Raw genomic sequence first — 26,289 nt, 5'->3', positions numbered from 1 at the left:
TTTAAAAAGATAAGCCTTCCATCAAAACATTAGCCGTTTTACAGCTGCTAGATGGTTAACGGAACATGAATGCTGTCCAAGAATAAATGTGGCCCTTGAGCTTGGAAGGGTCCTGAAGTTTGTCTAAGGAAGCAGCTGTTGGAAGGGTTGCAGGTCATTGTCATGAAATGGTGGACAGAGGACTGTCCGCAGGTGGGAGGAACTATGGTTCCTGATGGTCATAGATGTGGCTTATAGCACTTGAGTGACCAAGGCGGCTGGCAGCTGTTCAAGGGGGCATGCGTGCATGCACAGGGCTGCTTATTATATTCCTTGTGGCCCCATTCAGCTTTGTACCAATTCCCGAATTCGTCTGGTGCCTCTCAGCTGTGAAATTTGTGTGCCTTTGCAGTGATCGCCTAGCAATAGATGTGGAACAGATTTACACCATCAATACAGAACTCACCCTACTTTCTCTTTCCGCTTGTCCCTTGATCTGGGCCATGGGTCCTTAAAGCAGCTGAGGTCTCGTTCCTTCATTCTGTAAATAGGCACAATGCCAGCTACTCTGCTAGCCCAGAGAAGCAACAATGAGTACGGCATCTCTTCCTTCGAGAGGGAGAGGAAAAGAAACCTATCAGAGTACAAGGAGGCTGGCCCTGATGTCAAATCTCTAGATCATCAGTTCTGGGTCATGACCCCTTTGGGGGCTAAATGACCTTTCATAGGGGTTGCATATCAGATATTCTGCATATTATTGTGATTCATAACAGTAGCAAAATTACAATTATGAAGTAGCGACAAAAATAATGCCATGGCTGGGAGGATCACCCCAACATGAAGAAATCTATTAAAGGGTCGCAGCATTAGGAAGGTTGAGAACCACTGCCCTCGAGCCTTAGAAGAACATCTTCTCAGAGATGCTACAGGAAAAAGAACCATCCAAACAGAGGGGACAGCATAGGCAAGGTACAGAGGGGACCGCATGGAGTGTGATGAGGAATGATGTATTTCAGATAAGGCAGAGCACAGATGCAAGGCCCCCCTCAGTTTCTGAGCAGAGAAGCTAGAGAGGCAACTTGGTCCATGAAGAACTTGCCATGCAAGCATGAGGACCTAAGTTGGATCCCCAGTTACCTTCCCTGACCCCGTGCTAAAGCTGAGCATGGTGATACAGACTTATAATCCCAGTGCTGGGGAAGCAGAGACACCTGGATTCCTGGGGTTTGCTGGCTGACTGTCCCAGCATACCTGAGGGGATCCAGGGCTAGAGAGAGACCTTCTCAAAACAAAGATAACACAGTGATACCTGAGGGCAAATATTCAAGGTTACATAAGGTTGTCCTCTGGCTTCCACTTGCACATGTACATGAAAAACATCTCAGGGCACAGCTGGATGAAGAGCCATATGCATCCTTCATGCTTTTGACACTTCTAGCCAGTCTTGCTGAGTCGAAACCTGTCTGTTTCCTAGGTTGTTGGGAATTCAGCAATAACCCAAGGCCCATGATGCCCAGGGAAGAGTGGCATCCAGGACCCTGGGGAGGTTTCTAGATTGCACCTTGGCTGTTGGATCAACTTTCTGTGGCTCATAGGGTCCATGATGGGGACAGGACTAATTAGTGATGGAGGACATGTGGCCATGATCTGCCATAGCTGTTTCTCCTATGGGTCTTTTGTGACAGTTAACCTGGTGTCTTCAGTAAATCAAAGTTAACCCAGAGGCTTTGTCATCTATCGCTGTGTCCAGAGCTAGCAATGGTGACTGAGGAAGATGAGCTCATCCACTTCTCAATGAATTTTCCCAGCACGGTTTTTAAGTGATTAACGGGTGCTCGGTAAAGTTGGGTGACCTCGGCCATCCTACAGATATTTGGATGAAGATGGTCCAAAAGTAGAGGGGAAGATACTTGGAGCAACTTTTCTATGCCCAGCATGACCTGAGGACCAGTACATCCATTAATTCACTGCATTCTTTGCCAGGGACCTAACGGGGGACATTGTTAACAGTATGGAAATGGAGCCCAGGGAAAGCACATAACCTCCCTAAGTTACATGGCTATGGCGTGGTTAAATCAGGATTTAAGCCCAGGCCACCTAGCTCCAGAGCCTATATACGTCGTTTTTTGTTTGTTTGTGTTGTTTGCTTGCTTGCTTGTTTATTTTGATTTGGTTTTTTGTTTTGTTTTTTCGAGACAAGGTTTCTCTGTGTCACAGTCCTAGCTGTCCTGGAACTAGCTCTTGTAGACCAGGCTGGCCTCGAACTCACAGAGATCCACCTCCCTCTGCTTCCCAAGTGCTGGGATTAAAGGTGTGCGCCACTCCCGCCGGGTGCCTATACACTTTGCATTCCTCATTCGTTGCCATTTCAAGCGTCCTTCCAAATTTATGAAATAGACGAAGACCAGGACTCACTCTTTTCTTTTCCTCTGATAAGAACATCTCTTCCTGGTGTGTGGTCTATGTACCATTGCCTGATATCTGACCATCCCTGGCCTTTTCCCTGGGAATTAACTCCAGTGACTGTCATTTCTATGAGAGGAGCATCAGTGAGGAAGGGATACAGATGGCCCCAGAGCTGACAAGCCCCCTGCCTAATTCCCTCCATGCTGCACTGACAACAGCCCCCCTCCATAGCCCACCACCTCCAGCTTCTACCAGTAGAGAGATGGTAAAGCTGTGATCTAACTCCCAGCCAATAATCTTAAAGGGGAAGTTTGGAGAGCTAGAGATCTTAAAGGGGAAGTCAGGAGACGCATCTGTGCTTAGAACAGTGGCTACAACACAATAAAGTTCTTTAGGGAAGGTAAAAGCCTGTGAGCTGCAGTTGCCCTGTTCTGTGCTGTCTAGCCTCTAAGAAGAGGCTCTGGGCTCTTAGTATGACCCCTTGTCAAGGCTTTTGCTTCCCATGGATATCCTTAGTTAATTATTTTTAAATAAATAATTGTGTGGCCTGTGGTAGGGGAGAAGCCTCCCTGTGACCCATATTTGATCATCAGAGGGCTGGCCCTTTTCCTTCAGCCAAATTAAATAGGCTAAGTCCAGGGACTGTTTGACTTGAGACCCAATCGATGATGGGGACAGGCTGGGAGGTGAGCACACACCCAACTCCCAGCGTTATCGCCGCTCTCTTGGGAGCAGGGCATCTTGGGGAGGTAAATAGCTGGTCAGGGAGTCAAAACATACAGGTGAGACAGGAGTGCAGTCCAGATGTTCCAGGAGGAAAGAGTCTGCAGAGCGGCAGCCAGGCCTTCTGCCAAGCAGCTTCCTGGGCAATGCATCAATCAGTCCGCCAAAGCAGGAGCCGCTAGAAGCTGCTCTCTACCAGAACATTCCATCCGTGCTTGGAATCTGACCTTAGGAGTCCTACAGTTCAACAATCGTCTTGAGGTCTGTCCGACAACCAGCTCACCCCACCAGGCATCTTCAACCTCAGTTTTGAGGTGTTTGGCATTATGCTGGCAACTGGAGAGAGGTTGTCTTCAAGCCTCAAATAGCCCTGGAGAGGATGCATTCTCTGTTTCATGAGAGGAAGTAGAGGTGCAGGGCCCGGCCAGGGTTTTAACCTACATGTGTCTGTTTATAAACCCTAAAGTCTTCCCGCTGCCCCTTCTTGCTAGAAAACATTGGGACTCTGTCCCACCCTCATTGGTTGATCTGCCTCCACCTTCAGAGAGACTGATGCCTCAGCAGGTTCAGCTCACTCTCTCCTGCTTTCCATCCCTCCATCCTCCAACAGAAGTTGACTGAATGACCACCAAGTGCTAAAACACCGGCACTATAACAAAGAACGAATTAAAACGGGTCAAAGTCACCTCTCCTGGGCTGGAGAGATGGCTCAGCCATTGCAGGCTAATGCTCATGACCAAAATGACAAACCAGCCTCCCTTCAGAGATCTAACATTCCATGGTCAAAGCAGAGGCCACACCACCTTACCACAGAGGAAGATAGCTGATTGTTCTTGTGAGTGGTTGGGGAGAAGAAATCAATTTTGTTTCCTTGTCGCCCACCACTGAAAACAAAGGGCACCAAGTCAGTGTTCAGGGGCCCCAGTGACACTAATGTTTCTTGTTGGGTTCACATTGTTTTTTTGCAGGAGTGCGCTACAGCCAGCAGGGAAACAATGAGGTCACTTCCTCTTCAACCATCAGTCACCATGGCAACAGTGCCATGGTGACCAGCCAGTCGGTTTTACAGCAAGTCTCCCCCGGCAGCCTGGACCCAGGCCACAGTCTCCTCTCACCTGATGGTAAAATGGTGAGTACACCTGGGCCATTGTAGCGCCAGAGCCGATAAGATAAGAGGCAAAACAAATACAACTTCTCACAAGGCCTGCCTTAAACAATGAACCATTGTAGCCCCACGGGGGAAAACGGGGGCTGTCCAGAGCAAAAACGGAAAGGTAGACTGGTGACCCAGCCTTTGGCGGGTATAAGAGGTGTTCAGTTTGAACCCAGCCAATAAATCTGACAGAGCTCTGCTCTCATTTTATTGATTGAATGCCTCATAAAGGAGCGAGCCGGGTGGGACACTGTTTATTTTGGGGCTGCCAATGACATTTGTGTTGATAAAATGTTCATTCATCCTTCCCTCCAAGGCCTCCAAAACCAGACTTCTTTTTTAAACCCAGAGAGCACCTCACTTTGAAACAAGCCCCAGACTCCTTCCCCAACTCCTTTGGTTCTGATGAGGGCAGAATCGGGTGGTAGTGGATGGCAAGAGATGGGAGAAATTTCCATGATGGCAGGTGCGGGGTGGGGGTGGCTCTGAAGGTACAATGACCTACTTTGAAATCTCAGCTCTGGCACTTGGTCATGGCACAGCCTTGGGTGAATTGAGGAACTACTTAGGTTCTCTTTTCCTCGCCTATAAAGTGGAGGTAACAGCAGTAGTGTCGTGGAGGAAGTGTGATAACACATGAAAACACTCAGCATCGTAAACATTTCATGAATGGCAGTGCTGTTACTTCTGTGGCCGTGCCATTTCCTCTGAAGTTCTCTATACCTCTGGCCACAGCCCCACACCCAGATGAACCCTTATCCTGCTCAGTAAGGCTCACTTGAATTTCCAAGGGTTCTAATTCTTTTTTTCCCCCCATCCCCCGAGACACGGTTTCTCTGTAGCTTTGGAGCCTGTCCTGGAACTAGCTCTTGCAGACCAGGCTGGCCTTGAACTCACAGAGATCCACCTGCCTCTGCCTCCCCCGAGTGCTGGGGATTAAAGGTGTGCGCCACCACCGCCCGGCCTAATTTTTTTTTATATACATTTAACTTTTATTGAGTTTGTTCTTTGACAATTTTGTACATGTATATAGTGCATTCTGATTTGTCACCCCCGTCCTCTCTGAACGCCTCTTTATACCCGGGCACCACCATTCTAGACCCATCCCCCAATTCATGTCTGGCAACACAGGGGCACGGAAGAGGGCTTTTGAGACAACAAGAGGATTACAACACCAACCATGAGGGTAGGAAATGGAAAACTTTATTCTCTGGGTCACGCTCTGTTTCATGGGAGGGAGGAGCGAGGGTTCCTGACTTCCAAGCTGAAGGTGGAGCTGCACACATTCCCGAAAGGTGTCTGCCCCCCTCCCACCGCGTGGCCTTGGCCGGTGGGGGCTGGAGGGTGGCAGGGAACACTTGCCATTTTAGTCCTTGGCGTGTGTGCTGTGTAGGCAACACAGGAGGAGTGAGTCACAGCTGATCAAGTCTCCAGTTCCTTGGAAGAAAAACAACTTGAAGGTCCTGGGGGAGGGGGGCTGATCTGGACAACTCCAGTTTCAGGAGACCTGAGCTGGTCTCTAGTGGGAGTCTTGGTAAACAAAAATCATGGGCAACCTGACAGGAAGCATTTGTCAGCTCACCCCCTAAGAGAGACCCTTACCTCCCTGCCAACAATCAGTGCCGCTACCTTGTAAGATGCATATATAAGTCTCATATGTAAGTCTTTATAGTCTCTTTTATCTTTTAATGCTTTTTTAACCTTTACTTTTATTTTATGTGAATGGATATTCTGCCTACACACTTCTGTGTACTGTGTGTGTGTGTTGGACCCCCTGGGACTGGAGTTACCGATGGTTGTGAGCTGCCATATGGGTGCTGGGAATTGAACCCAGGTCCTCTGGAAGAGCAGCCAGTGATTTTAACCCCTGAGCCATCTTTCCAGCCCTTAGTCTTTTCTTAACAGTCAATGTAAAACTGCAAACAAGTTAGAGTTAAAGCATTACACAGGCTTCCCCCGAAAGAAGAGGTGTGCAGAAGAGGTCTTTACTTCTCAGTGGACTAAGAACTCCTACGTGGGGCTGGAGAGGTGACCAGTGGTCAAGAGAATCGGCTGTCCCTTCAGAGCATTGGAGTTCAATTCCCAGTACCCACACAATGGCTCACAACTGTCTGTAACCCCAGTTCTATAGGATTTGATACCATCTTCTTGACTCCATGAGCTCTAGATGTTCATGTGATGAATAGACATACATGCAGGCAAAGCATTCATACACAGAGATGATGATGATGATGATGATGATGATGATGATGATGATCTCCCAGGTTCTGGGTTAGGGATATCTCAGTGGTAGAGGTTCTTTGCCTAGAAGAATGAAGCCCTAAGCACTGGAAAAGTGAAATAAAATACAATTCTTTGCCTTATCTCTTATTGCTTCAAGGCCCTTGGAGTCTCTCTTTGAGCTCTCTTGCTCTTCCTCAAGGAAAACACACATAAACAGCCTGCAGACACGCTCTTGTCTCTTAAGGCACACACGACGCTGGCCAGATCCAGGCTGCTCCATAAACAGCCTGCAGACACGCTCTTGTCTCTTAAGGCACACACGACGCTGGCCAGGTCCAGGCTGCTCCATAAACAGCCTGCAGACACGCTCTTGTGCTTTCCTCAGCACTGCCCTCACTGGGCACTGTGGACCGGATTGATGATTGACCAAGACAGCACACCTCAATGTTAACAAATATCTCCACGTTTGTTTGCAGGGACCAGCTTCTCACTTGTCTCCAACACCCTGGTTCATATGTTATGTCACTCTTGCAGGGTGCTCAAACTCGAATCTGTTCTGTTAATGTATAACGAATGCATCCCAGACCGTGTTCCACCAATGCAAGAGTGGAACACGGCTTAAAAAGAGCATGATGGGTTGGAGAGAGAGCTCAGAGGATAACACACGCGCTGCATAAGCATAAGGAATACACATTACACTGATAAGTGTGTGCTTGAAGTAATACCAGGTGGCAACACACACACACAGAGAGAGAGAGAGAGAGGGAGAGAGAGAGAAAGAGAGAGGGAGAGGGAGAAGGAGAAGGAGAGAGAGAGGGAGAGGGAGGGAGAAGGAGAGAGAGAGGGCGGAGGGAGAAGGAGGGAGGGAGAGGAAGAAGGAGAGAGAGAGATAGAGAGAGAGAGAGAGGGAGAAGGAGGGAGAGAGAGATTTAAAAAACAACACAGGCACATGGGCAAGGGAATCCAAACGTGCAGTCTTGGCTCTGACATGTACCAAAATAGAGTCAAAGAATTGCTTAGCTTCAGTGTTTTCATTTGCAAAATGGGAGAAATAATACCGTGTGCTAGAGTTGGTGTGAAGATTACTTATAGCTCTGTTTGAGAGCAGGCCCTTCCCCATGCCAAAAGAGCAGACCTAGTTAAGGCTGTAATTTGTGTATGCTATTTTTTATTTGTTTGTTTGTTTGTTTGTTTGTTTTACCCATGTGATACTTTGGCAATATTAAGTCAGACCTTGGAGGTAGATCACCTGTGTTCAACTATGGGGCTACCAATTGAGATCTTTCTTTTCTTTCTTTCTCTCTCTCTCTCTTTCTTTCTTTTTATTGAAAAAAAGTTTAGAGACATTTCTTAAACTTGCTAGATTTCACCTTCTTTTTCTGCAAGATAGGGCTAATAGCCCTAACCTCACATGTTGTAGGCACATAAAGAAATTACCGTATCAAAGGTATTATATAATCCAGGCTCTCCAAATTGTTGTGTTAAGGGTTATCATAGAATCTTTGGCAACTCTCTGGCTTCCTTCCATCCTTTGGCAACCCTCTGGCTTCCTTCCATCCTGGAAGCAAGCAGGAAGTAGTGGTTACTTCTTAGAGTGGAAAGTCACCTGACCAAGGTTGCCAAGCACAGTAAGCAGATGATACTGAAAATCTAGCAAAACTTAACATGGTCTTGGGTTCCCTTGCTTACTGTCCAGTGACATACAGCTCATCTGTATGTCTCTTCTGAGGGTCAGCTTCTTAATATGTGATCCAGGGACAAAAGTCATAATGCTTGCCCTGTTTGTGCCATTACGGACTGAGGACTTCTGGGAAAGTGGCTTACAAATAGTAAAGCCACACATAATCATTTTTGTCATTAACACCCACATTTCTGTGGTACCCTCAAACTGAAGTGCTAAGCGGGGTGGCCTGGACTCCTCCGCTGGCTTTCCATAGTACACAAGGGATTTGGTCTGAGGGCAGGTCACAATTTCTTTCTTTCTTTCTTTCTTTCTTTCTTTTTTTTCTATGACTCTGACAGTTTGAAAAACAAGTCCAACAAGCAGGCTGGTTCCCTCTTGTTTGATGTGGTCAAAATTCCTTATTGGTCATGTGACCTCTAACTCATTTCTTGATGTTCATTTTAAAAACACAAACAAACCTGTTTAAGAGCCCACCCACCCCCTACCTCCCTTTTCCAAGTTAACCTTGGAAAGTGTCGGGTTGACCAGAAGGACCAGTGGGAGCTCTCCTCTTTCCAGGCACTAGAGCGAGACTGAGAATCTGAAGGACTCTAGGGAACAGGAAGATGTCCGTGTGATGGACCCTCTTCAGGTTTCCTGGTGCTCTCAGTGATACCTGGGTCTGCTTACGATGAGAGAAGGTCTTTTCGTAAGAAAAACATAGGGCTGGGTGGTGGTGGCTCACACTTTTAATCCCAGCACTTGGAAGGCCGAGGCGGGCTGATCTCTGTGAGTACAAGAGCCAGCCTGGTCTACATAGTGAGTTCCAGGACACCAGGACTATGCAGAAAAACCTTGTCTCAAAAACACAAAAATTAGGAATTATTTCAAAACTATGAATGGTAAATTACTTTGAAAAAGCCTGCATATCAAGTTGATTTTTATATATGGTTATAAGAGGACATTAGAAATATTTTTGATTAATATTGGGATCAAAAACGACACATTTTCACAGGGGTTTTTATTTAGTACTATTGAGAAAGTTCCAGCCAGTGGGCTAATAGACACCTTTGTTAAAGCAAGGGTGAGCCCCAGGTAGGATTTGATACTTTTTTACAACTATACACCAGGAAAGATGAAAAACAGGAAAAGAGATTAGTCGGGACAAATAAAAGAATTAAATACAGCAGTCGTAGACAATACACATGCAAGAACTGGTCGCTTCACCTATGGATCTGCCGTTAAAATGTGATGGTGAAACAGTAGAGACGGGTTTAGTTGTCCCTAGTGGCGTTGGCGCTTTGACTGAAGACGGAGGAGGAGGGAGGGATGAGAGGGAGCACTTTTAAAGTATGGTGAAGATTTGGGGAAACAAGAAAAATCTTAACTCCCCATACTCTTAGTAATTAATCAGTGTGGGGAGAGGCAGAAGGAGATTCTTGTATAAAATAGGTTAAAAATGGTTCCCAGGGCAGACTGACTCTACTATTTCCAAGCTTCAGGGTCTCAGGCAGGATGTATGTCTACCTGGAAAATGGGCATGTCAGAACTCTTGGGACTGCAGTGAGCTGATGCATGAGCAGGGAGCACTCTGCTCTCCTTCCCGGTTCCTAGTCTACCCTCACTGGGGAGTCCTAGGGCATTGCCTCTGTTTTATTTTTAGCAGTCCCCTATCTCCAGCATCCATCACATAAAAGGTAGGAAATCAGGATGGAGGGCACCTGAATAGTGAGCAGGTGACAGTCATGTAACACACTATCAGAAGGACTTGTCAGTCAAGCTGGCACGTCAAAGAATGGACAGATACCATGGCCATGAGGACAGAGCCCTGACTGTCACTATCCTCCCCTCCGCTTCTAGAACGGAGTCTGCCCCGCTGTTTAACTTTGGTTGTTATGTGAATGGATCAGTTGCTGAGTGGTAGCATTCTGGAAACAGCCCTCCCCTTGGTGGTTTGACCCCACTCACGCTGCCTTTCTTTTTCCTTTCCAGCAGATCACTGTCTCAGGAGGAGGACTGCCTCCCGTCAGCACCTTGACGAATATCCACAGCCTCTCCCATCACAATCCCCAGCAATCTCAGAACCTCATCATGACCCCCTTGTCTGGAGTCATGGCCATTGCACAGAGTAAGTTCCTCTCTTTGTCAGTAAACCTGCGGGCAGGGAGAAAAAATGAAAAGCAAATCAGAACAACAGAAACAGGCACAAAAGGCTCCTGTGAGACCCCACCCCCTCCCCCACTGCACCTAGAGGATTTTTCAGGGTAGGGTGGCTGAGACAGGGCATCCCTATCAAGCTGGCCTTGAACCTGTGGCCATCTTCCTGCCTTTGCCTCACAACTGGGGCCACAGACATGCTCAGTTGTGCTCAGCACACTTGTAGGTTGGATTTTATTTTTTGACTCCTTTTTCTCTCCTCTACCATACCTATCGTACATTTATCCTACAAGAGATATTTTTCTAATGGCTTTGAATCCAGGTCACATTTTACTAGTTGTGCAGTTAGTTCAAATTGCTATACTTTCTGGGGTTGGAGTTCCTCATCTATAAAATGAGTTGTTAGCACTATGCAGTGATAAGGAATATAGACACGCTTGTAAATCTAGAAAGCAAGACCTCTCATAACTTTGGCTTGTACGTTTGTTTCCTGTTCATTCCTAACCCTGTGTATTGTCTTGTGGGGTTGGTGAAGATGGAGCAAGGCTTTGATGGGTTTCTAAAGAAGTCTTATCATGTCATAGACAAGTCCTGTAAAAATACAGAGGACCCAAAAAGGGTCACTGACTGAGCTTTCTAAATTTTAAAGAGAAGTAGATTGTTTAACACATGCCTGAAGGTGGGTGGTGGGTGAGGTCCCTTTAGCCCCAGGAGGCTCTGTTCTTAGCCAGCCTTGCTCCCTCAGAGGTGAGCCATTGCTGGCTGTGGGAAGGCAGGCTTCTTAGAGGTTTTGGACGTTTTTCACCTTCACTGTCACTGAATATCTGAAGGTTTAAACATTTTTCTGCTTCATTGTGACCACTCAGGCAAAGCCATTGTTTCTCAGAATCATCTTTATGACCTGAGATCTTCCTCAGATGGATCCAAAAATTCCTAAAGATGGCATGTTGGTTAATTCTTCAACTTTGTACTGCCCCATGGTCCAGGGCCCCATGCGAATTGCTTCCTTGTCTTGTTCCTGCTTTTTGCTTCCCTCCCTTCCTGTCTCCTAAGAACTGGAATCGTATAGGAGAATGGCTTAGGCCTCCTCTGAGGGCAGAGATGGCAGGGACCGTTGAAAGCACGGGAATTTATTGAATGACTTTGTGGGGCTCTCACCCTGTCCTTAGCTGCTGGGATGGAACCACACTCAGCATTTCCTTTTGCAGAAGGGAAATGGGAATGAAGAGATCTTTAGGAGATTTACGAAGTTAAAAGTTACTTCAGAATCACTTCCATTTCGCTGGCCCTCTGGCACATGGGCTCCTACAGCAACCAGACTAACACTAGGACTGGGATGAAGAATGAGATGCTGGCTGGGTGGTGGTGGCGCACGTCTTTAATCCCAGCACTCGGAGGCAGAGGCAGGCAGGTGGATCTCTGTGAGTTCCAGGTCAGCCTGGTCTACAATAGCTAGTTCCAGGACAGGCACCAAAGCTACACAGAAAAACCCTGTCTCAGCGGGGGTGGAGTGTGGGGTGGGAAGGGTTGGGGTGGGAATGAGATGCCTAAAACCAGCTTGCTTACCTTCCTAAAGAGTCCATGGGGTTGGGGGAGGTGACTCAGCAGCTAAGAGTGCTTGTATGCCAAGTCTGATGACCTGAGTTTAATCCCCAGAACCCACCTAAAGGTGGAAAGAGAGAACCGACTCCTGCAAGTTGTCCTCTGACCTATACAGGTACATGCCTGAGCGTGCGCACGTGCAAGCGCGCACACACACACACACACACACACACGCACACACACACACACGCACACACGCACACACACTACAAAAAGAAAAAGGCTTGTGGGTGAGCTACCCTTTTCCGTATTTCTTCAAACAAAATAACACACAAATTGCCCCACTTCCTTTCTTCCCATACCAAGCACTGACTAAGACACGCCCTCAGCTGTATTAACGTAGGTGCTGTCTGAACTACAGCTGTGCCTAGGGCCATGCTGAATTTTCCACATTTGTTCTCCCCATCCTGTGCACCCATGCATCTCAACCTCCTCACAGTGTCTCCTGCAGCATGCGGACAGGGTGCACGCTGACCTCTGGTATAGGTGCGCATGTGCACTGGGGTAGACAGAGCATAAAGAAGGGTGAGGATTGCCAGGAAGTTTGGCTGAGACCCAGTCAGTTAGAGAGAAGTTTCTTGTTTTCTCATGTGTACGGGTAGTAGTGGGGGCTCTCTTAGCACTGTGGGACTCTGGACAAGTGGCTTGTCACTGACAAGTCCTCATTATCTTTGCTCCTTCCGGATGAAAGAAGCCACATGTCACGCACAATGAGGGAGCTAGGATGACATAGAGGTTCTCGGACCTGGACCAGAAGCACACTGGGATCTCAGACTATCGAAAATGAGATTCTTGGGCCCCACCTCTGCAGGTTTTGACTCATTGAGTTTTGGGTGGGGCTCAAGAATGTATGTTTCTTAAAGAGGACTCCTGGGTGGGTCTAAGGCTCGGGCTTGTTTCTGAACTGTGCTCTCCAATCTCATCCTGTCTAGAAGGGTTAATATCCTTTTCTGGGCAGAGATTTCCCTACGAGAGTAGTGGGCACGGGATCCTGGATAAACAGAGAATTCATAGGATTTCCTGGGAGCCATAGGCCAACAGTAAGTGGAGGAAAATTGAAATAGAGTATCGGGATGTCAGGCGAGATGCACACTTGGGGAGAAGCTGAGTCCCCCAAAAAGGTAATATTCTAGTGATAGTCTGAGGGTGATTAGAAGCCCCCCCCCACCCATCAAGTCCCACCCAGGGGGCCAGGAAGAGGATTATCTGTTCTTCCTTTCTGCTCAAGGGTATCGCCTTTTAACTTTCTGATAACAGTATCTGCTAGAGCTCCAAGTGGGCAATTGTTGAAGACTTTGTGCTGTCTCCCTGGAGGACTTCCCACAACACTGGTTACCTCTCAAAGTGTTCTCCCTTGCAGGAAGACTCTCCAGATCTCCCCTCTGCACTTACCTACAACCGGCCCTCTTCATCACATCCCCCACCCCTGACTTCCCAGAAAGCAAGGACTAAGGGGCATTGGCAGCTCAGGGACAGAGATGGGGGATCTTCTCTGCTCATCCTCTGGCCTCTACTCTGATCCTATCTCGTCTTCCCCAGGGTCATACCAGGTAGCAACTAGAGCATGGAGACAGGAGACCCAGGCCTTGCAGTGGTGGCTGGGGTTCAAAGGAAGTCTTGGGATGCAGGCCTGATACCAGAACATAGAGGTGGTCCCCATATCCCCAGAACAGAAAGAAGGCCCGCCCTACTGTCACATCTTTGACTTACTGCTTCCTTCTCCAACCTAGTACTTTGGGTACCAAAAGCTCTAGCGTATGTCTACTTCACAGACAGGCTGAGTTCTCATGTGCTCTTCCTCTCTCTGCAACTGTCAACAGAGCCAGTTCAACCTCTTCCAGGGGCCTTGCGGGCTCTGTTGTGGACCCTCAGACTCAGTCCTTCTGGGCCTGTGGAAACCTGAGGTTGTGGGAGTGGAGGAGGGGAATGGGAAGGGGGGGAGATCCTTGGAGGCAGAAGGGGCTACCGCATACTGATGCCCCCTATTGGAAAGACAGGTCTGGGTAATAAGCCATACCCCCAAAGTGGATATCTTTAACTGTGCCAGAGGACACCAGGACAGACTTCTCATAGTCCAGCATGGGTGGAGCCAGCAAACAAAGTCAGTTTTCCCAGGATTCTGGTGACCTCAAAGGAGCTGAATTTGGGAGGTCATCGGATGATTTGGAGAGACCCTCAGGTTTTCAAAACTTTTATCTTTCGGGTCTCGGTTCCCTTGTTTGTAAAGTCATTTTCCGTGCAGTCTCTTCCATCACAGGCTCCGCCCAGTGACAGGCACACCGAGCAGGGCGAGGCCCCGTCTGTGACTGATGCTGCCCGTCACATCTGTTCATCCCCGGTGTACCACTCTGACTCTTCTCCCTTGCTCCTACAGGCCTCAACACCTCCCAAGCCCAGAGTGTTCCCGTCATCAACAGTGTGGCCAGCAGCCTGGCAGCCCTCCAGCCTGTTCAGTTCTCCCAACAGCTGCACAGCCCTCACCAGCAACCCCTCATGCAGCAGAGCCCAGGCAGCCACATGGCCCAGCAGCCCTTCATGGCTGCGGTGACTCAGCTGCAGAACTCGCACAGTAAGGACACAGGCGTGCCAGGGTTGGAAGTTTCTTGGAAGATTACTGGCTCTGCTCTTGGGGTGTCGTTCTTGCTTTTCTGTCCTCTTTCCTGGCTCCAGCACTCCAAGTGGGCAAGTTTGCAGAGGAAAACCATCAAAGGGGAGCTGGCAAAGCACGTGGAACACACAGAACAGTTTCCCATCCCAGCCCCTGATGGTCACAGTCGGCCTGCAACTTGTGATCTATTTGCCTCTCTGAAACAGATGCATTTTCTGGAGTCTTAAGTGCCCATAGCCTACAAACTCTGAGAATCTCTAATGGAAATCCATGAAGCTTGGAGTGGAGATACAATTCAGTGCCGGAGCATGCACCTAACAGGCACGAGGCCCTCAGTTCAATCCCTGGCACTGAGGAAAAACAGACAAGGGCTAGCGAGATAGCGCAGTCAGTAAAGCGCTTGTTGAACGAGCATGAGAATCTGAGCTTGGATCTCTGGGGCCCACATCCAAAATCTGGATGTGGTGACATGGGCCTACAATCCTAGCTCCGGGGAGTGGGGACAGGTAGATCTCTGGGGCTCACCGGCCAACAGTTTAGCATACTTGGTGAGTTCAGGCCAGTGAAAGAGCCTGTCCCCCAAAACAACCCAGATCACACCAGAGGAGCAGCAACTAAGATCACCTCTGACCTCATATACATGCATGCATGCAGGCAGGCGCACATGCCCACACATCCATGAACATGAAAACCGAACAAATTGCCATCAACCGACATGGAAAATATCACCTGTGCTCTACCAAGTCAAGGAGCACCAGAGTCTCTGTCCTATGCACGGGGTGGGGGTCCCCACATTCAGCTTTTATACCTTCCTATATTTACCTATCCCTGCCTTCCATCCTGGACTCAGGCCTTCCACTATTCTGGCCACGTATGGCTACAGCACCAATTTTAAGTTAAGGAGGGCATTAAAGAAGGGGTGGACATCTTGCCTGTTTTAGGAAGTATCTAGACTAGACTAGTCTTAAACAGCTATGTAGCCACCGGCTACTCTGAGTCTCATTTTCTTTGTGCATAAAACAGAAATAGTGGCCGGTCAGTGGTGGCACATGCTTTTAATCCCAGCACTCAGGAGGCAAAGGCAGGCAGATCTCTGTGAGTTTGAGGCTAGCCTGGTCTACAAGACCTAGTTCCAGGACAGGATCCAAAGCTACAGAAAAAGCCTGTCTCGAAAAACCAAAATAAATAAATAAAAATAAAAAAATAAAGGAATAGGGGCTGGAGAGATGGCTCAGTGGTTAAGAGCATTGCCTGTTCTTCCAAAGGTTCTGAGTTCAATTCCCAGCAACCACATGGTGGTGGCTCACAACCATCTGTAATGAGGTCTGGTGCCTCCTTCTGGCCTATCTATACATACAGATAGACTATTGTATACATAAAAAATAAATAAATATAAAAAAAGATTTCTCCTTTAAAAAAAATAAAGGAATAGTGTGGTTAGGGAGTAATTATGAACATGAAATAAAAATGTGGGTGACCTGCCTTTCATAAGCATAAAGTGTTGCGGAAACACGTGTTTACTAAGTCACTCTTAAGAGGCAAGGAGGGTAAAGGGGATCGGAGTCGTTCCTCCAGCTGCTGTGGACACACGGCAGGTCTGAAGTTGAACGAACGACGTGGTTCAGCCTTCTCTCCTTGGGGCTCAGTCCTGACTCAGGCCTGCAGGGCTGGTTTTTAAACAGCACCCCACATTCCAGTCACATACCTTTGACTTTTAGAATTCTGCCGCAGCCTGCAGTGGAGTCTGGGCCTCAGGTGGGCCTCACTTGCCTTCCTCTAGAGTCTGACACTATGTTCCCGACTCCCCACATAGGCCTGGATGGCACCACGGTATCCCAGTGCTCACCATGACCCATGGGGTCGCTCAGAACCAGCAGACCTGACTAGCCATCAGACAAGCTCAGGGGGGCTAGAGCAGGAAATAACCAGAAGACAGTGACCTTCACCTCCATTTCACACTGGAGGCCTCCTTGGTAGGGTTCGTGTTTTGGGAACATGCTCGTCCCTCCCTCGTGCCTAAGCACCCACATGCTTTCATTAGTTAGTCAGGTGAGCTAGGAGCTACATGATTCTTATGGATAGCTAGCACGCATCACAAGGTTCCACATTTGGTAGGTCAGTACTAAAACAACTAAATGTTAAGTCACATGCTCCTGGAGGTCTTATTTGAGTCCAAGTCTCCTTTTGTTTACCCTTCATATTTCTGTGATGTCATACGGCTTTGATATCCTTGCAGTGAAACAGGAATAGCTCAGAAGGAGACCGTTAACCACACGTGCATCTAATTACTGTTGTTAATCAGTCCTCAACTCAGGGAGGAAGCCTGACATTTGAATCGTGGCAGAAACAGTAAGTGCACACCTGGGCAGTTGCTTCGTGTTATCCAGGAGGTGTACTCCATATGCCCAAGGTCGCCTGCTGATGCTTAGGTGCCAAATAGTTTACCCGAAGTCAGGGAAATAGAAGTGTGCACAAGGTATATATTTAGCTCAAAGCAGCTTAAATGTGATTATTTTCCTACAATAGATGTCATCCTTGTCTTATAAGGGAGGAGACCAAGCCGAGATTAAGTACCTTGAGTAAAAAACCAGGATTTCTCCGTAGGAGAAATAGGAGGTATAGTGTGGCTTATGGTGGTATTGTGACTGTGGACACATTGAATTTGTCTTCTCTCTGTCTCTCCAGTGTACGCCCATAAACAGGAACCCCCTCAGTATTCCCACACCTCCCGGTTTCCATCTGCGATGGTGGTCACAGATACCAGTAGCATCAATACCCTCACCAGCATGTCTTCCAGTAAACAGGTAATGCCAACAGAATGGCGCCAGGGTGTGTGTGTGTGTGTTCATATGATGACTGTGACAGTGAAGTACCAACCGAGTAAGTGTATACTCAGTCACGGTTTCATTCTTGTGAGACTCTTTTCCAGTCACCTGCTAAAGAGAACCCCTGAGGTCAGGGGGCAAAACAGATGGACCCCAGGTCAAAAATACTCATTGCTCCCTAGCAAGAGTACTAAAGGAAGACTGGAGTGGGATGAGTCAGTGGAGCCCGGATGACACAGCGCCGTTAGACACTGGAATTGAGCATTACTGACCGGGATGGTTGATGATCCATAGAAAGGGTTTTTCCAGGAGGGGATGAGAGGTCAGGATATCTGTTGCATTGCCAGCTTTGCAGAGGTGGTCAGTGGGGAAAGAGAAAGGTGGATGGGGCCTTGGGGCTGATTCTCTTGTTCTAGAGCCCATACTACCCCCAGGCTATAAGCTCCAGGACTAACCTAATTGTGCTAACCCTTTGACGACTCCCCGGTAGACAGTGTGACTTTTTCAGAGGTCTGTGCCCTTTCCATGGTTTATTAAGAAACTCAAATTCAACTTCCTGGTGCAGAGAGTGGGGGGATCTGGCAGCTTAGTCACGGCCTCAGAGGATGAGTAATCCCCACCTCCCAAAGAGGGGACGGAGTCATACAAACAACGAGCCAACAGGGAGGGCTGTTGCTCAGACAACTGGACAGGACATTGAGAACCAGAAAACAGGACAAGATGTCTGAACACAGTTGTGGATTCCAGAGTAACACAATGAGACCTTTCAGCAGACGGGATCTATGTACTGTGGGAACTGTGTGGCCTCTATCGATTGCTAGATAAGGAGGTGACAACCTTGAACTTCATGTCAGAAGCACCCATCAAGGTTTGATCTTGTTGATCGGCTCCCCCCACTCCTGAGCCCTGTCAGTCACACCTCACCCATTGCTACAAGCTTCCGATCAGATTCTTTCATGAGCCTTGACTCATCTTCTTCTGGCCCTAGAGCAGTGGTTCTCAACCTGTGGGTCACGACCTCTCTGGAGGATAAGGATCCTTTTCACAGGGAACGCTTATCGGATATCCCGCAAAGTTAGTTACGAAGTAGTAATGAAATAATTTTACGGTTGGGGTCACTATAATATGAGGAACTGCATAAAGGGTTGCACCATTAGGAAAGTTGAGAACCACTGCCCTAGAGTGAAGTAGGGAGGGCTCTACTGCTTTATTTGAGCTTTCATTTCTTCGTCTTGAAAATGACAATTGTACCTTCTACTTGTTTCAAGGATTTGGAGAGGTCATGTATATTAAGTGCCTGGCATATCTTGGATGCCAAACACATGGTTTGGGTTGCTGGGCTCCAAAACTGGAATTAGAAGGAGAGGTGTGTGGGACCCTCTCTACCACTCTTCTCTCACCCAATAGACGATTAAAAGACAACCCTCGGTTGCCCTGCCCTTCGACTCTTGACTCCCGTGCCATTTCCCACTCTTTGTAGCCATCAGGGAGAACATTTATCTGTGCTCACCAATCCCATCGGGGGGCAGTCAGGCGCAGCAGCCCTTCTTGGGAATGCCTTCCTCTTTTAAAGGGTTATCCATCCATCTACCGCTTGGGCAGCCCTAGACAGGGCGGTAATTAATTATCCCTGTCTTTCCCACATTGACTTTGATGCTTGCTTGTTGAAACGAGTCCTCTGGATTCAGGAAATAGTCTCTTAACCTGACTCAAGAAGCTCCCAGAGATGCTGCCATCACCCCCACGTGACTTCTGCCCTCCACTGGGCAGAGTGGCTAGTCAACCTTGAAGCTGCCTGAGCAGCTTCCTTGATCTGTTATGAAGTTGTCTCTATTATAGTCCAGAACGTCTCACAAGTGGCCACACCCTCATCTCTGCAATGCTGAAGATACTTATAATACTAATAAGAATTATTTAAAAATTCTCAGGTGGCCATGATGGTACATGCTTGTAATAGCAGGACACAGGTAGCTGAGGCAAGAGGAGCATTGTCTCAAAAGAAAAATGTAATGCTTTATAGTTTATACCTCTCTCTGGTGAATATCATCATTTCTGAAACCCAGAGTGGAAAGTGACCTACCCAAGGTCATGCAGATGAACTTAGCCCCCAGACTTCAGGTTTTGATCCCAAATCCTGGACTCTTTCCATTTAAACACCTACACTCCCTACTGAAGTGCCCATAACAATCGGCAATGCTTTTGTTGTTGTAAGTGGTTTAGAACCAGGGGGAAAACGAAGCATGTGTGCTCAGTTCCAAACAGAGAACTTCCTTGGAACCAAAGCAGCAGGAAGAACAGAAGAGGGTAGACTGAAGCCACACCCCTCTTCCTGAGGCACCAGGGACATGAGCAGCTTTTGTTCTTTGTTCGTTTTAAATTATCCTTCTCTGTGAGCAGACAGCGTTCTGGTAAGGGAACACCAACAGAAAGAAGGAATATAGAAGGAGAGAGATGGTTTCAAAACCACTCCTAGGTGTTAGAGCATGTAAGATATATGGGAGAAAATGGGTCCTGGGTCAAGTATGTTCCAGGGACACTAGTTTAAACAGAGCCTGCTGGGAAGGGCTTCTCAGAACAGTCCATGGGCTGGTGTGTGTGTGGAACCAGCAACTAGTGCCTGCCGTGGCTGGGCCATGGAGACGCACCCTGGACCATGCTATTTTACAGGCATTGTACAGTGGCTGGAAAAGCCAGGACACCTGAGTTAATTCAGACTCCACCAGTCCCTGCTGTGTGAACTTGGGCAGCTTTTCCCCATTAAAACTACTAAAACTGTTGTTTGCTTTATAAGTGGGGACACTCTACCCTGTCTCACAAGTGCCTAACAGGGTGTCAGGGCATAGTCAAGAGCAGAGGGAAGCTCCCTCTCTATTCCTTCTTCTGTCTGTGCTCCTTTATGAGCCCATCATCTCCCCTCCTGACTTCTTCAGCATCTACCTCAGTGTTTGGTCTCTATGTGGTTATAGGAGGCCCTGCCAAAAACATATTTTCCAGATTATGGTCCTCTCTCCCGAAGGCTCATCATCTTGGGTCTAGGCTCCAGATCACTGTTTTCCTTGCTGCTAAATTGGGCCATGGTATATGTTCAGTGGGTGGATGGAGCAATCGATGAATGAGGGGATAGATTCAGAACTGGTACTTGTTAGTACCTTCAATTTCCAACCAACATTCAAGCTACTGTTCTACCATATATTATCTGGCTAACTCTCCTACTCCTGCCAGGTAGATATTTTTATGCAGAAATCCAAGGCTCAAAGATGAAGAGGGAGATGAATAATTTCACACAATTGTAAACTCCACAGCTCTCACCTCCCAAGATCTCTCTCTCTCTCTCTCTCTCTCTCTCTCTCTCTCTCTCTCTCTCTCCCCCCTCCCTCCCTCCCTCCCTCCCTTCCTTCCTTCCTTCCTTCCTTCCTTCCTTCCTTCCTTTTGAGTTGATGATTTCAGTGCTTTGGGTAGCCTCTGAAGCAATTGCTGCTTTCCTGGAAGATGGAAAAGAGCATGTTTCTGTGTTAGCAGAAGGGAAACAATGATTGGGAACCTAGTGGCTTGAAACTCACAGCACAAACAAGCCTGGCATCAGTTTTGCAGCGATATTCCTTCCTCTGCTTCCCAAATGCTGTTTACAGCCATGTGCTGCCATACTTGGCTTCTGATAGCTATGCATGCTTAAGCACCATAATAATGGTGCAGGGTTGTGCATGTATAAGGAAGGCTAAATCTAGACTGTGAACTTGTAGCTGTCTGATTCTGGCACTTACTGTTGCAACTACAGACCTGCCTTGGGGCCCTCCAGGATGGAGTTTCAGGAATCATTGGCTGCCATGAGTCCTTCCATAGCTCCTGCCCTCTGTCCTTCCCAGAGAATTTGTCTCTTCCTCTTCAGCTGTTGGGTGTTGTGAGTTTTGTTCTGAGAGGGTTTGTGGTCTGGGCTCCTGTATAGCAGAGACTACACAAGAAAAGACTTCAGTCACAACCAGAGTGTGCAGGCTGTGCGCTGACTCCTGCTCCCATAGTGCTCTCCACCCATCCTTTCACTCTGTAGTTTACAGAGAGGTCAAGAGAAGCCCCGGAGGTACTGACAACAGAAGGCGGGCTGCTTCATGTGGGGTCCTCTGAAGCTGACCCTTCTTGTCAGTCATTTTCACCATTGGGGTGAGGAAAGCAAGATGGATGATGACTAGCAGTGCTAAGCCTGGGAGCTGGCCAGATCAAGACTCAAAATTCTACTCCATATGCCCTTGGGGAATATGTCAAGCCTCAGTTTCCTTCTATGTACAATGAAATCTCTTTCATGGGATCATTGCAAGGACTGATTGCAAGAAGTCCCCAGTAGAATATATCCCTCTGTGTTTGACCCAAGGGAACATCCAGTCCGAGCATCAGACTTACAAATGACCGAGAATTATTTCCCCCTATAGTTTCACTCAGATCTTTTTATAAAGCTGTATCATTTTTGTTTTATGTGTTAATGTTTTGCCTATGTGTATCTCCGCACCATATACATGTAGTGCCCAAGGATGCCAGTAACAGGTGTTGAGTTCCCTGGGACTGGAGCCCTAGATGCCATATGGGTGCTGGGAACCGAACTCCAGTCCTTTGTAAGAGCAGCAAGTGCTCCTAACCTCTGAAGCTGATGCTCCGCCCCACTCCCATGGGTATCAACTTAGCCCAAGCTCAGGCTTCTCTTGTCTCTAGCTGATCTCTTTCAATGGCCCTTGCTCCCACTTCTGTTCTTCCACACAACACTGTGGTCTGGTTGCAGCAGCCAGAGTGGTCTCTTCAAGAGAAAAATCAAGCCTGTGCCTCCCCTGTCAAAGCTCCCCAATAGCTTTCCATAGCAACCAAAGGAAGAGGAGAGGTACAAACTCTGGGTGATCAGGCTGCTGCTGCTGCTACTACTGCTGCTGTTGCTGTTATCATCTCCATACTTCTTCCTGCTCCTCCTTTGTTCACTGGAGCAAGGGACTCACAGCAGCCGACAAGTGATCACACTCAGTATTGTGCATTTGGCCTCATCTGCCTGGAACACACTTTGTGGGACTTGACATGCTTGTTCCTTCATCTAATTCAATTCACGTGTCACCGCCTCCCTCAATGAGTCCCCCTTTCCCTCAAGTCAGCCTAACTTACCAGGCTTGTTTTTGGAAGAGTATTCCTCTCCACCTAAGAGCTGGTGACTTAGGATATATGCATGTGATGTTTAGTGGCATGTTGTTCAAACTCACTAGAATGTAACCTATATGTATGTAGAATGACACACAGCAGGCAGTCAGCAATGGCCTGAATGGATAAATAACAGTCGTCCACCTCAGAGCATAGACAGAGGCCAGCAGGATGGCTCAGCAGTAAAGACAAGTGACTTGAGTAGATCCCCAGCACCCGTGCGGTGGACAGGGAGGCCTGACTTTTGCAAGGCGTCCTCTGACCTCCACACACAAGCGGTGGCATGTGCAAGCCTGTGCCTTTGCCATAAACTAATGCTAAAAACTGATGCGAGATTGAAGGCTGTGTAAGCCAAGCCTGAGCAGTGACTGCACGCAGTAGAGCCGCAGCACGCTTTAGCTACCGCCATTATGTAACGAACCCTCAGAGGAGGAAGGCCTCAGCCACCACACCTTTCAGACAGGTCATAGGGTGCTCCTCTGAGCCGGGCCCCCCATGGAACTGGGTGTGTTAGGACCCCAGCGCACACCTTATCAGATGTTTATGTTTAGACTCCGAGGGGAGCAAATAATTCCAGTTCCCTTGACAACATTTAGGGCTCTGCCACCATTTTATTATGTGAGCAAACATCTGATAGCTGGAAAGTCCACCCCTAATGACAGGCCATAGGGTCTCCCTGGCGTCTCCTTATCTGCCCTTCTTGTTTGCGCTTCTGCCGAAACCTGCGAGGTCACAAGCCATTTTCTCTCTCTTCCACCTGAAATCTGAAAATTAGAAGGAAAAGGGGAGGGGCTGATATTGGGAAGTAAAGAGACTGGAGAGTGGGGGGTGGGCAGAAGCAAGCAGAGGAGACGAAGGGTATCTGGGGATCCTGACCGAGGCCCCAAGAAAGTAGGAGGAGCAGAAACCCAGCTCCTGACGCAAATGCATAGATCAGGCCCACTCATAGGGGCCCTCAAGAGCAGCAAGAACAGAGGAAGGGGCCCATCCTGGACGTTATTAATAATGACCACACAAACACCATGGAGGCAACATCACCTGTACTAACGCGTCAAGCCCACTGTAGCTTCCCTTCTATAGAGGAAGACTAACGTGACTGAGAACAAAGGCTAAGCAGGAAGAATGCTCTTAGCCCCCAACACATGCTGGAGGTCACCCAAAACCAACCTGACGCTCGGTTCCAGTCTTCCCCGGTTCTGAACCATCGGGCCAGTCCAGCTTACACTGAACCTTGATTTTTCTAAATCTGTCATGACCTCATGGGGTCGTAGTTGAGAGCCCTGATTAGTAAGAAAATAAAGGGATAATAGGGCTGTGTTTATATGGGTTCACGGGTGTGATGCATGTATATGTTTTAAGGGAGCATCTCGTGAAAACAAGCCACTAGGCCAAAAGGAAGCCATCAATGCTAACAAAAGTAAAAGGGTGGGAAGGAAAGGGAGGGGAAACATGAGTTTGAAAGAGGAGCCCCGCCTTTCTGAAATAATCACAGGGGAGCTCTGGGCTTCAGAAGGGGAAGCTGCCTCACATGGATCCTGTGGCCCCTCCCAGAGGGTGGCTCCAGACACTCTGAGGTCTCCTTCCCTGGCCCTTCCAGATGTGTGGCATCAAACACCGTCAGCCCTTGACTTCTTTTCCTAATGGTCACAGCCCTTAAAAGTTCTTTCTATTTTAATTAGTTTATTTTTATTTCATGTGGCCTCATTTGCCTGCCTGTATGTCTGTGTGAAGTTTCAGATCACCTGAACCTGGAGCTACAGGCAGTTATGAGCTGCCACTTGGTACTTGGGAGTTGAACCCAAGTTCTCTGGAAGAACAGCCAGTGCTCTTAACTGCTCAACCATCTCTCTAGCCCCATCCTTGAAAGTTCTTAGGATTTTCAGAGCCCTCTCCCTGGTGGAAACTTTGAGTAGAGGGACTTTTTCTCACCCGCTATGGCCTTGCTGCCTCTGGTAGCTCAACGGTGTCTCAGAGCCTGTGGAGTTCTTAGACATACACAACACTCCTGGGGCTGGCAAGGTGGCTCAGCTGCTGAAGGAGCTTGTGGCCGAGCCCATCAAACCTGAGTTTGATCCTGGAACTCACATAGTCGAAGGGGAGAATGGACTCATGCGAATTGTCCTCTGGCCTCTACATGTGCACTCCGAGTGCCCGCACACACAAAGAAATCAGTGGAAATGATTTTCAAACTGCAAACTCCCAGGCCTAAGAATTGGAAGTGGAACAATGTTGTCACAGGATCCTTGTCCTGGTTGTGCCATCCGAGTTTGGGAAACAGTGGTTTAGGGTGCTGTGCTGTTGGCGGTCTTAGGAAGACTTCCACAAGAGGCCTAGAACTCCCAACCCTGCTGTTGTGTGATCTCCCTGAGCACTGTGTAAATGTCATTGTCACAAAACCCCACTTCAGGGGTAAGGTCAGCAAATAAGGACTATTTCAGGGTCTCCAGCAATGCGCTTCTTTCCTCAGAAGTGCCAGGGAAAAGCTTTCCCACAGGGAGTGTGTTTCAGCAACCCCATTCCAGCTCCCCACCTCCAGGTCCTTTGCTGGCTGAGTTGCGCGTCTGCTCCCTTGGAGAAACTAAACCGATGGCCTGCGTGCACACGGCTAAACCCTTTCTCCCCTCTCTCTTCCTCTGCAGTGTCCACTGCAAGCCTGGTGATGCCTATGTAACCACCCACTTTATGTGCAGCGGCAAGGACCCCATTTTCCACACCATCAAGTCTCGCTGGGCAGCTGTCATAGAAAAGCTCAGTGATGCGACGAGCACCCAGGAGCCCAGGAGAGTTCCCGCTTACCTGACACCCTACAGACACCTTGAACAACCTGCTCTCTCGGGGTGCAGCCTGAAGCCCTGCTTCCCTTCTCTGCAGTATTGTCTTGCTGCCTCCCGAGTGCTCGCTTCTCCCAGAGTCGGCTGGTGCACCACGGTGCAACAGGAAGCGAGAAAACCGTGGAGTCTACGCTGCAGTCCATCGAACAAACTGATGCAAAAACTTGAATCTGTTACTGAAATGACGAGGAGGACCAAGGAGGATGTGTGCTATTGAACTGAGCCAGACCCTGTAAATACTGACAGCCTCCCTCCCCCATCCCAGATGATCTCGAGATTTCTTCTAAAGAAGTAAATTTGTCCAATGCGTGTAAACTATAAACTATTGTAATTAAGTGCAATTTCCCTTCCAGGTATCTCCCCCACCCTGTATATAATACTAAAGTGTCTGTCACTTTTCTTTGTAAAGGTCAGAGTTGGAATTTCAAGAGTAACTTGTTCCCTTCCCCCTCCCCATGGAAAAACACCCGCAGTGGGAAATGAATCTCTTCACCACCCCTCCGGCCACAGGGATGGCATACTGTGGATAGACTGCCAGCTTGCTCTGCTCTGCTGATGTTAAGACACACCTCTGGATCTCTAGGGAGTGAGACATTAGTGGCAGCCTGATGCCCTAGCTTCCTGCGGGCCTGGGGCTCTGCCAGTGGATCCTCCAAGAAATCCCAGGACAGGGACGCCGTCTGGCTGACAGCCATCTCAGGAAGCCTCCCATTAAAGCAATTTATTTTGTCACCGTGCAGAGTCTCGTGTTTCTCATTCCTCTTCCCCTGCTATGGTTTCACCAAAAACCCCCGGCCTAGTCTCTGAGATTCCCCAGTGAGCCCACTAAAAATACTGTGTCTGCTAGGCTGGTCTGCACTCGGGTCGTCTTCCTCGAGTGTTCGTGTTAGCTTTCTCACACTTCCATGTGGGAAACAGTTATTTCTCCATCAGACATCACAGGGACAAGGTCA

The 26,289-nt window shown here is 48.3% G+C and overlaps 1 protein-coding gene across 4 annotated transcripts in view; it reads left to right on the top strand.

Moving 5' to 3' along the window:
* Hnf1b (HNF1 homeobox B) overlaps positions 1-26,041 on the top strand; it is a 54,041-nt gene extending 28,000 nt beyond the window's left edge. For 2 of the 4 annotated variants that reach the window (XM_005349346.3, XM_005349344.3), the window contains exons 5-9: positions 4,077-4,237; positions 10,143-10,275; positions 14,281-14,475; positions 17,200-17,318; positions 25,145-26,041. In XM_005349346.3, the coding sequence (XP_005349403.1) occupies positions 4,077-4,237; positions 10,143-10,275; positions 14,281-14,475; positions 17,200-17,318; positions 25,145-25,165 (629 nt within the window). In that variant the 3' untranslated portion in view covers positions 25,166-26,041. Of the gene's footprint in view, positions 1-4,076; positions 4,238-10,139; positions 10,276-14,280; positions 14,476-17,199; positions 17,319-25,144 lie in introns of all 4 variants that reach the window. The other 2 variants (XM_005349345.3, XM_005349343.3) reach the window with 1 other exon arrangement.
* The last annotated feature ends 248 nt before the right edge of the window (positions 26,042-26,289 follow it).

Source organism: Microtus ochrogaster, chromosome 7 (genome assembly GCF_000317375.1).
Source record: "Microtus ochrogaster isolate Prairie Vole_2 chromosome 7, MicOch1.0, whole genome shotgun sequence".
Classification (NCBI taxonomy): Eukaryota; Metazoa; Chordata; class Mammalia; order Rodentia; family Cricetidae; genus Microtus; species Microtus ochrogaster.
This window is presented reverse-complemented; position numbering and strand designations above follow the sequence as displayed.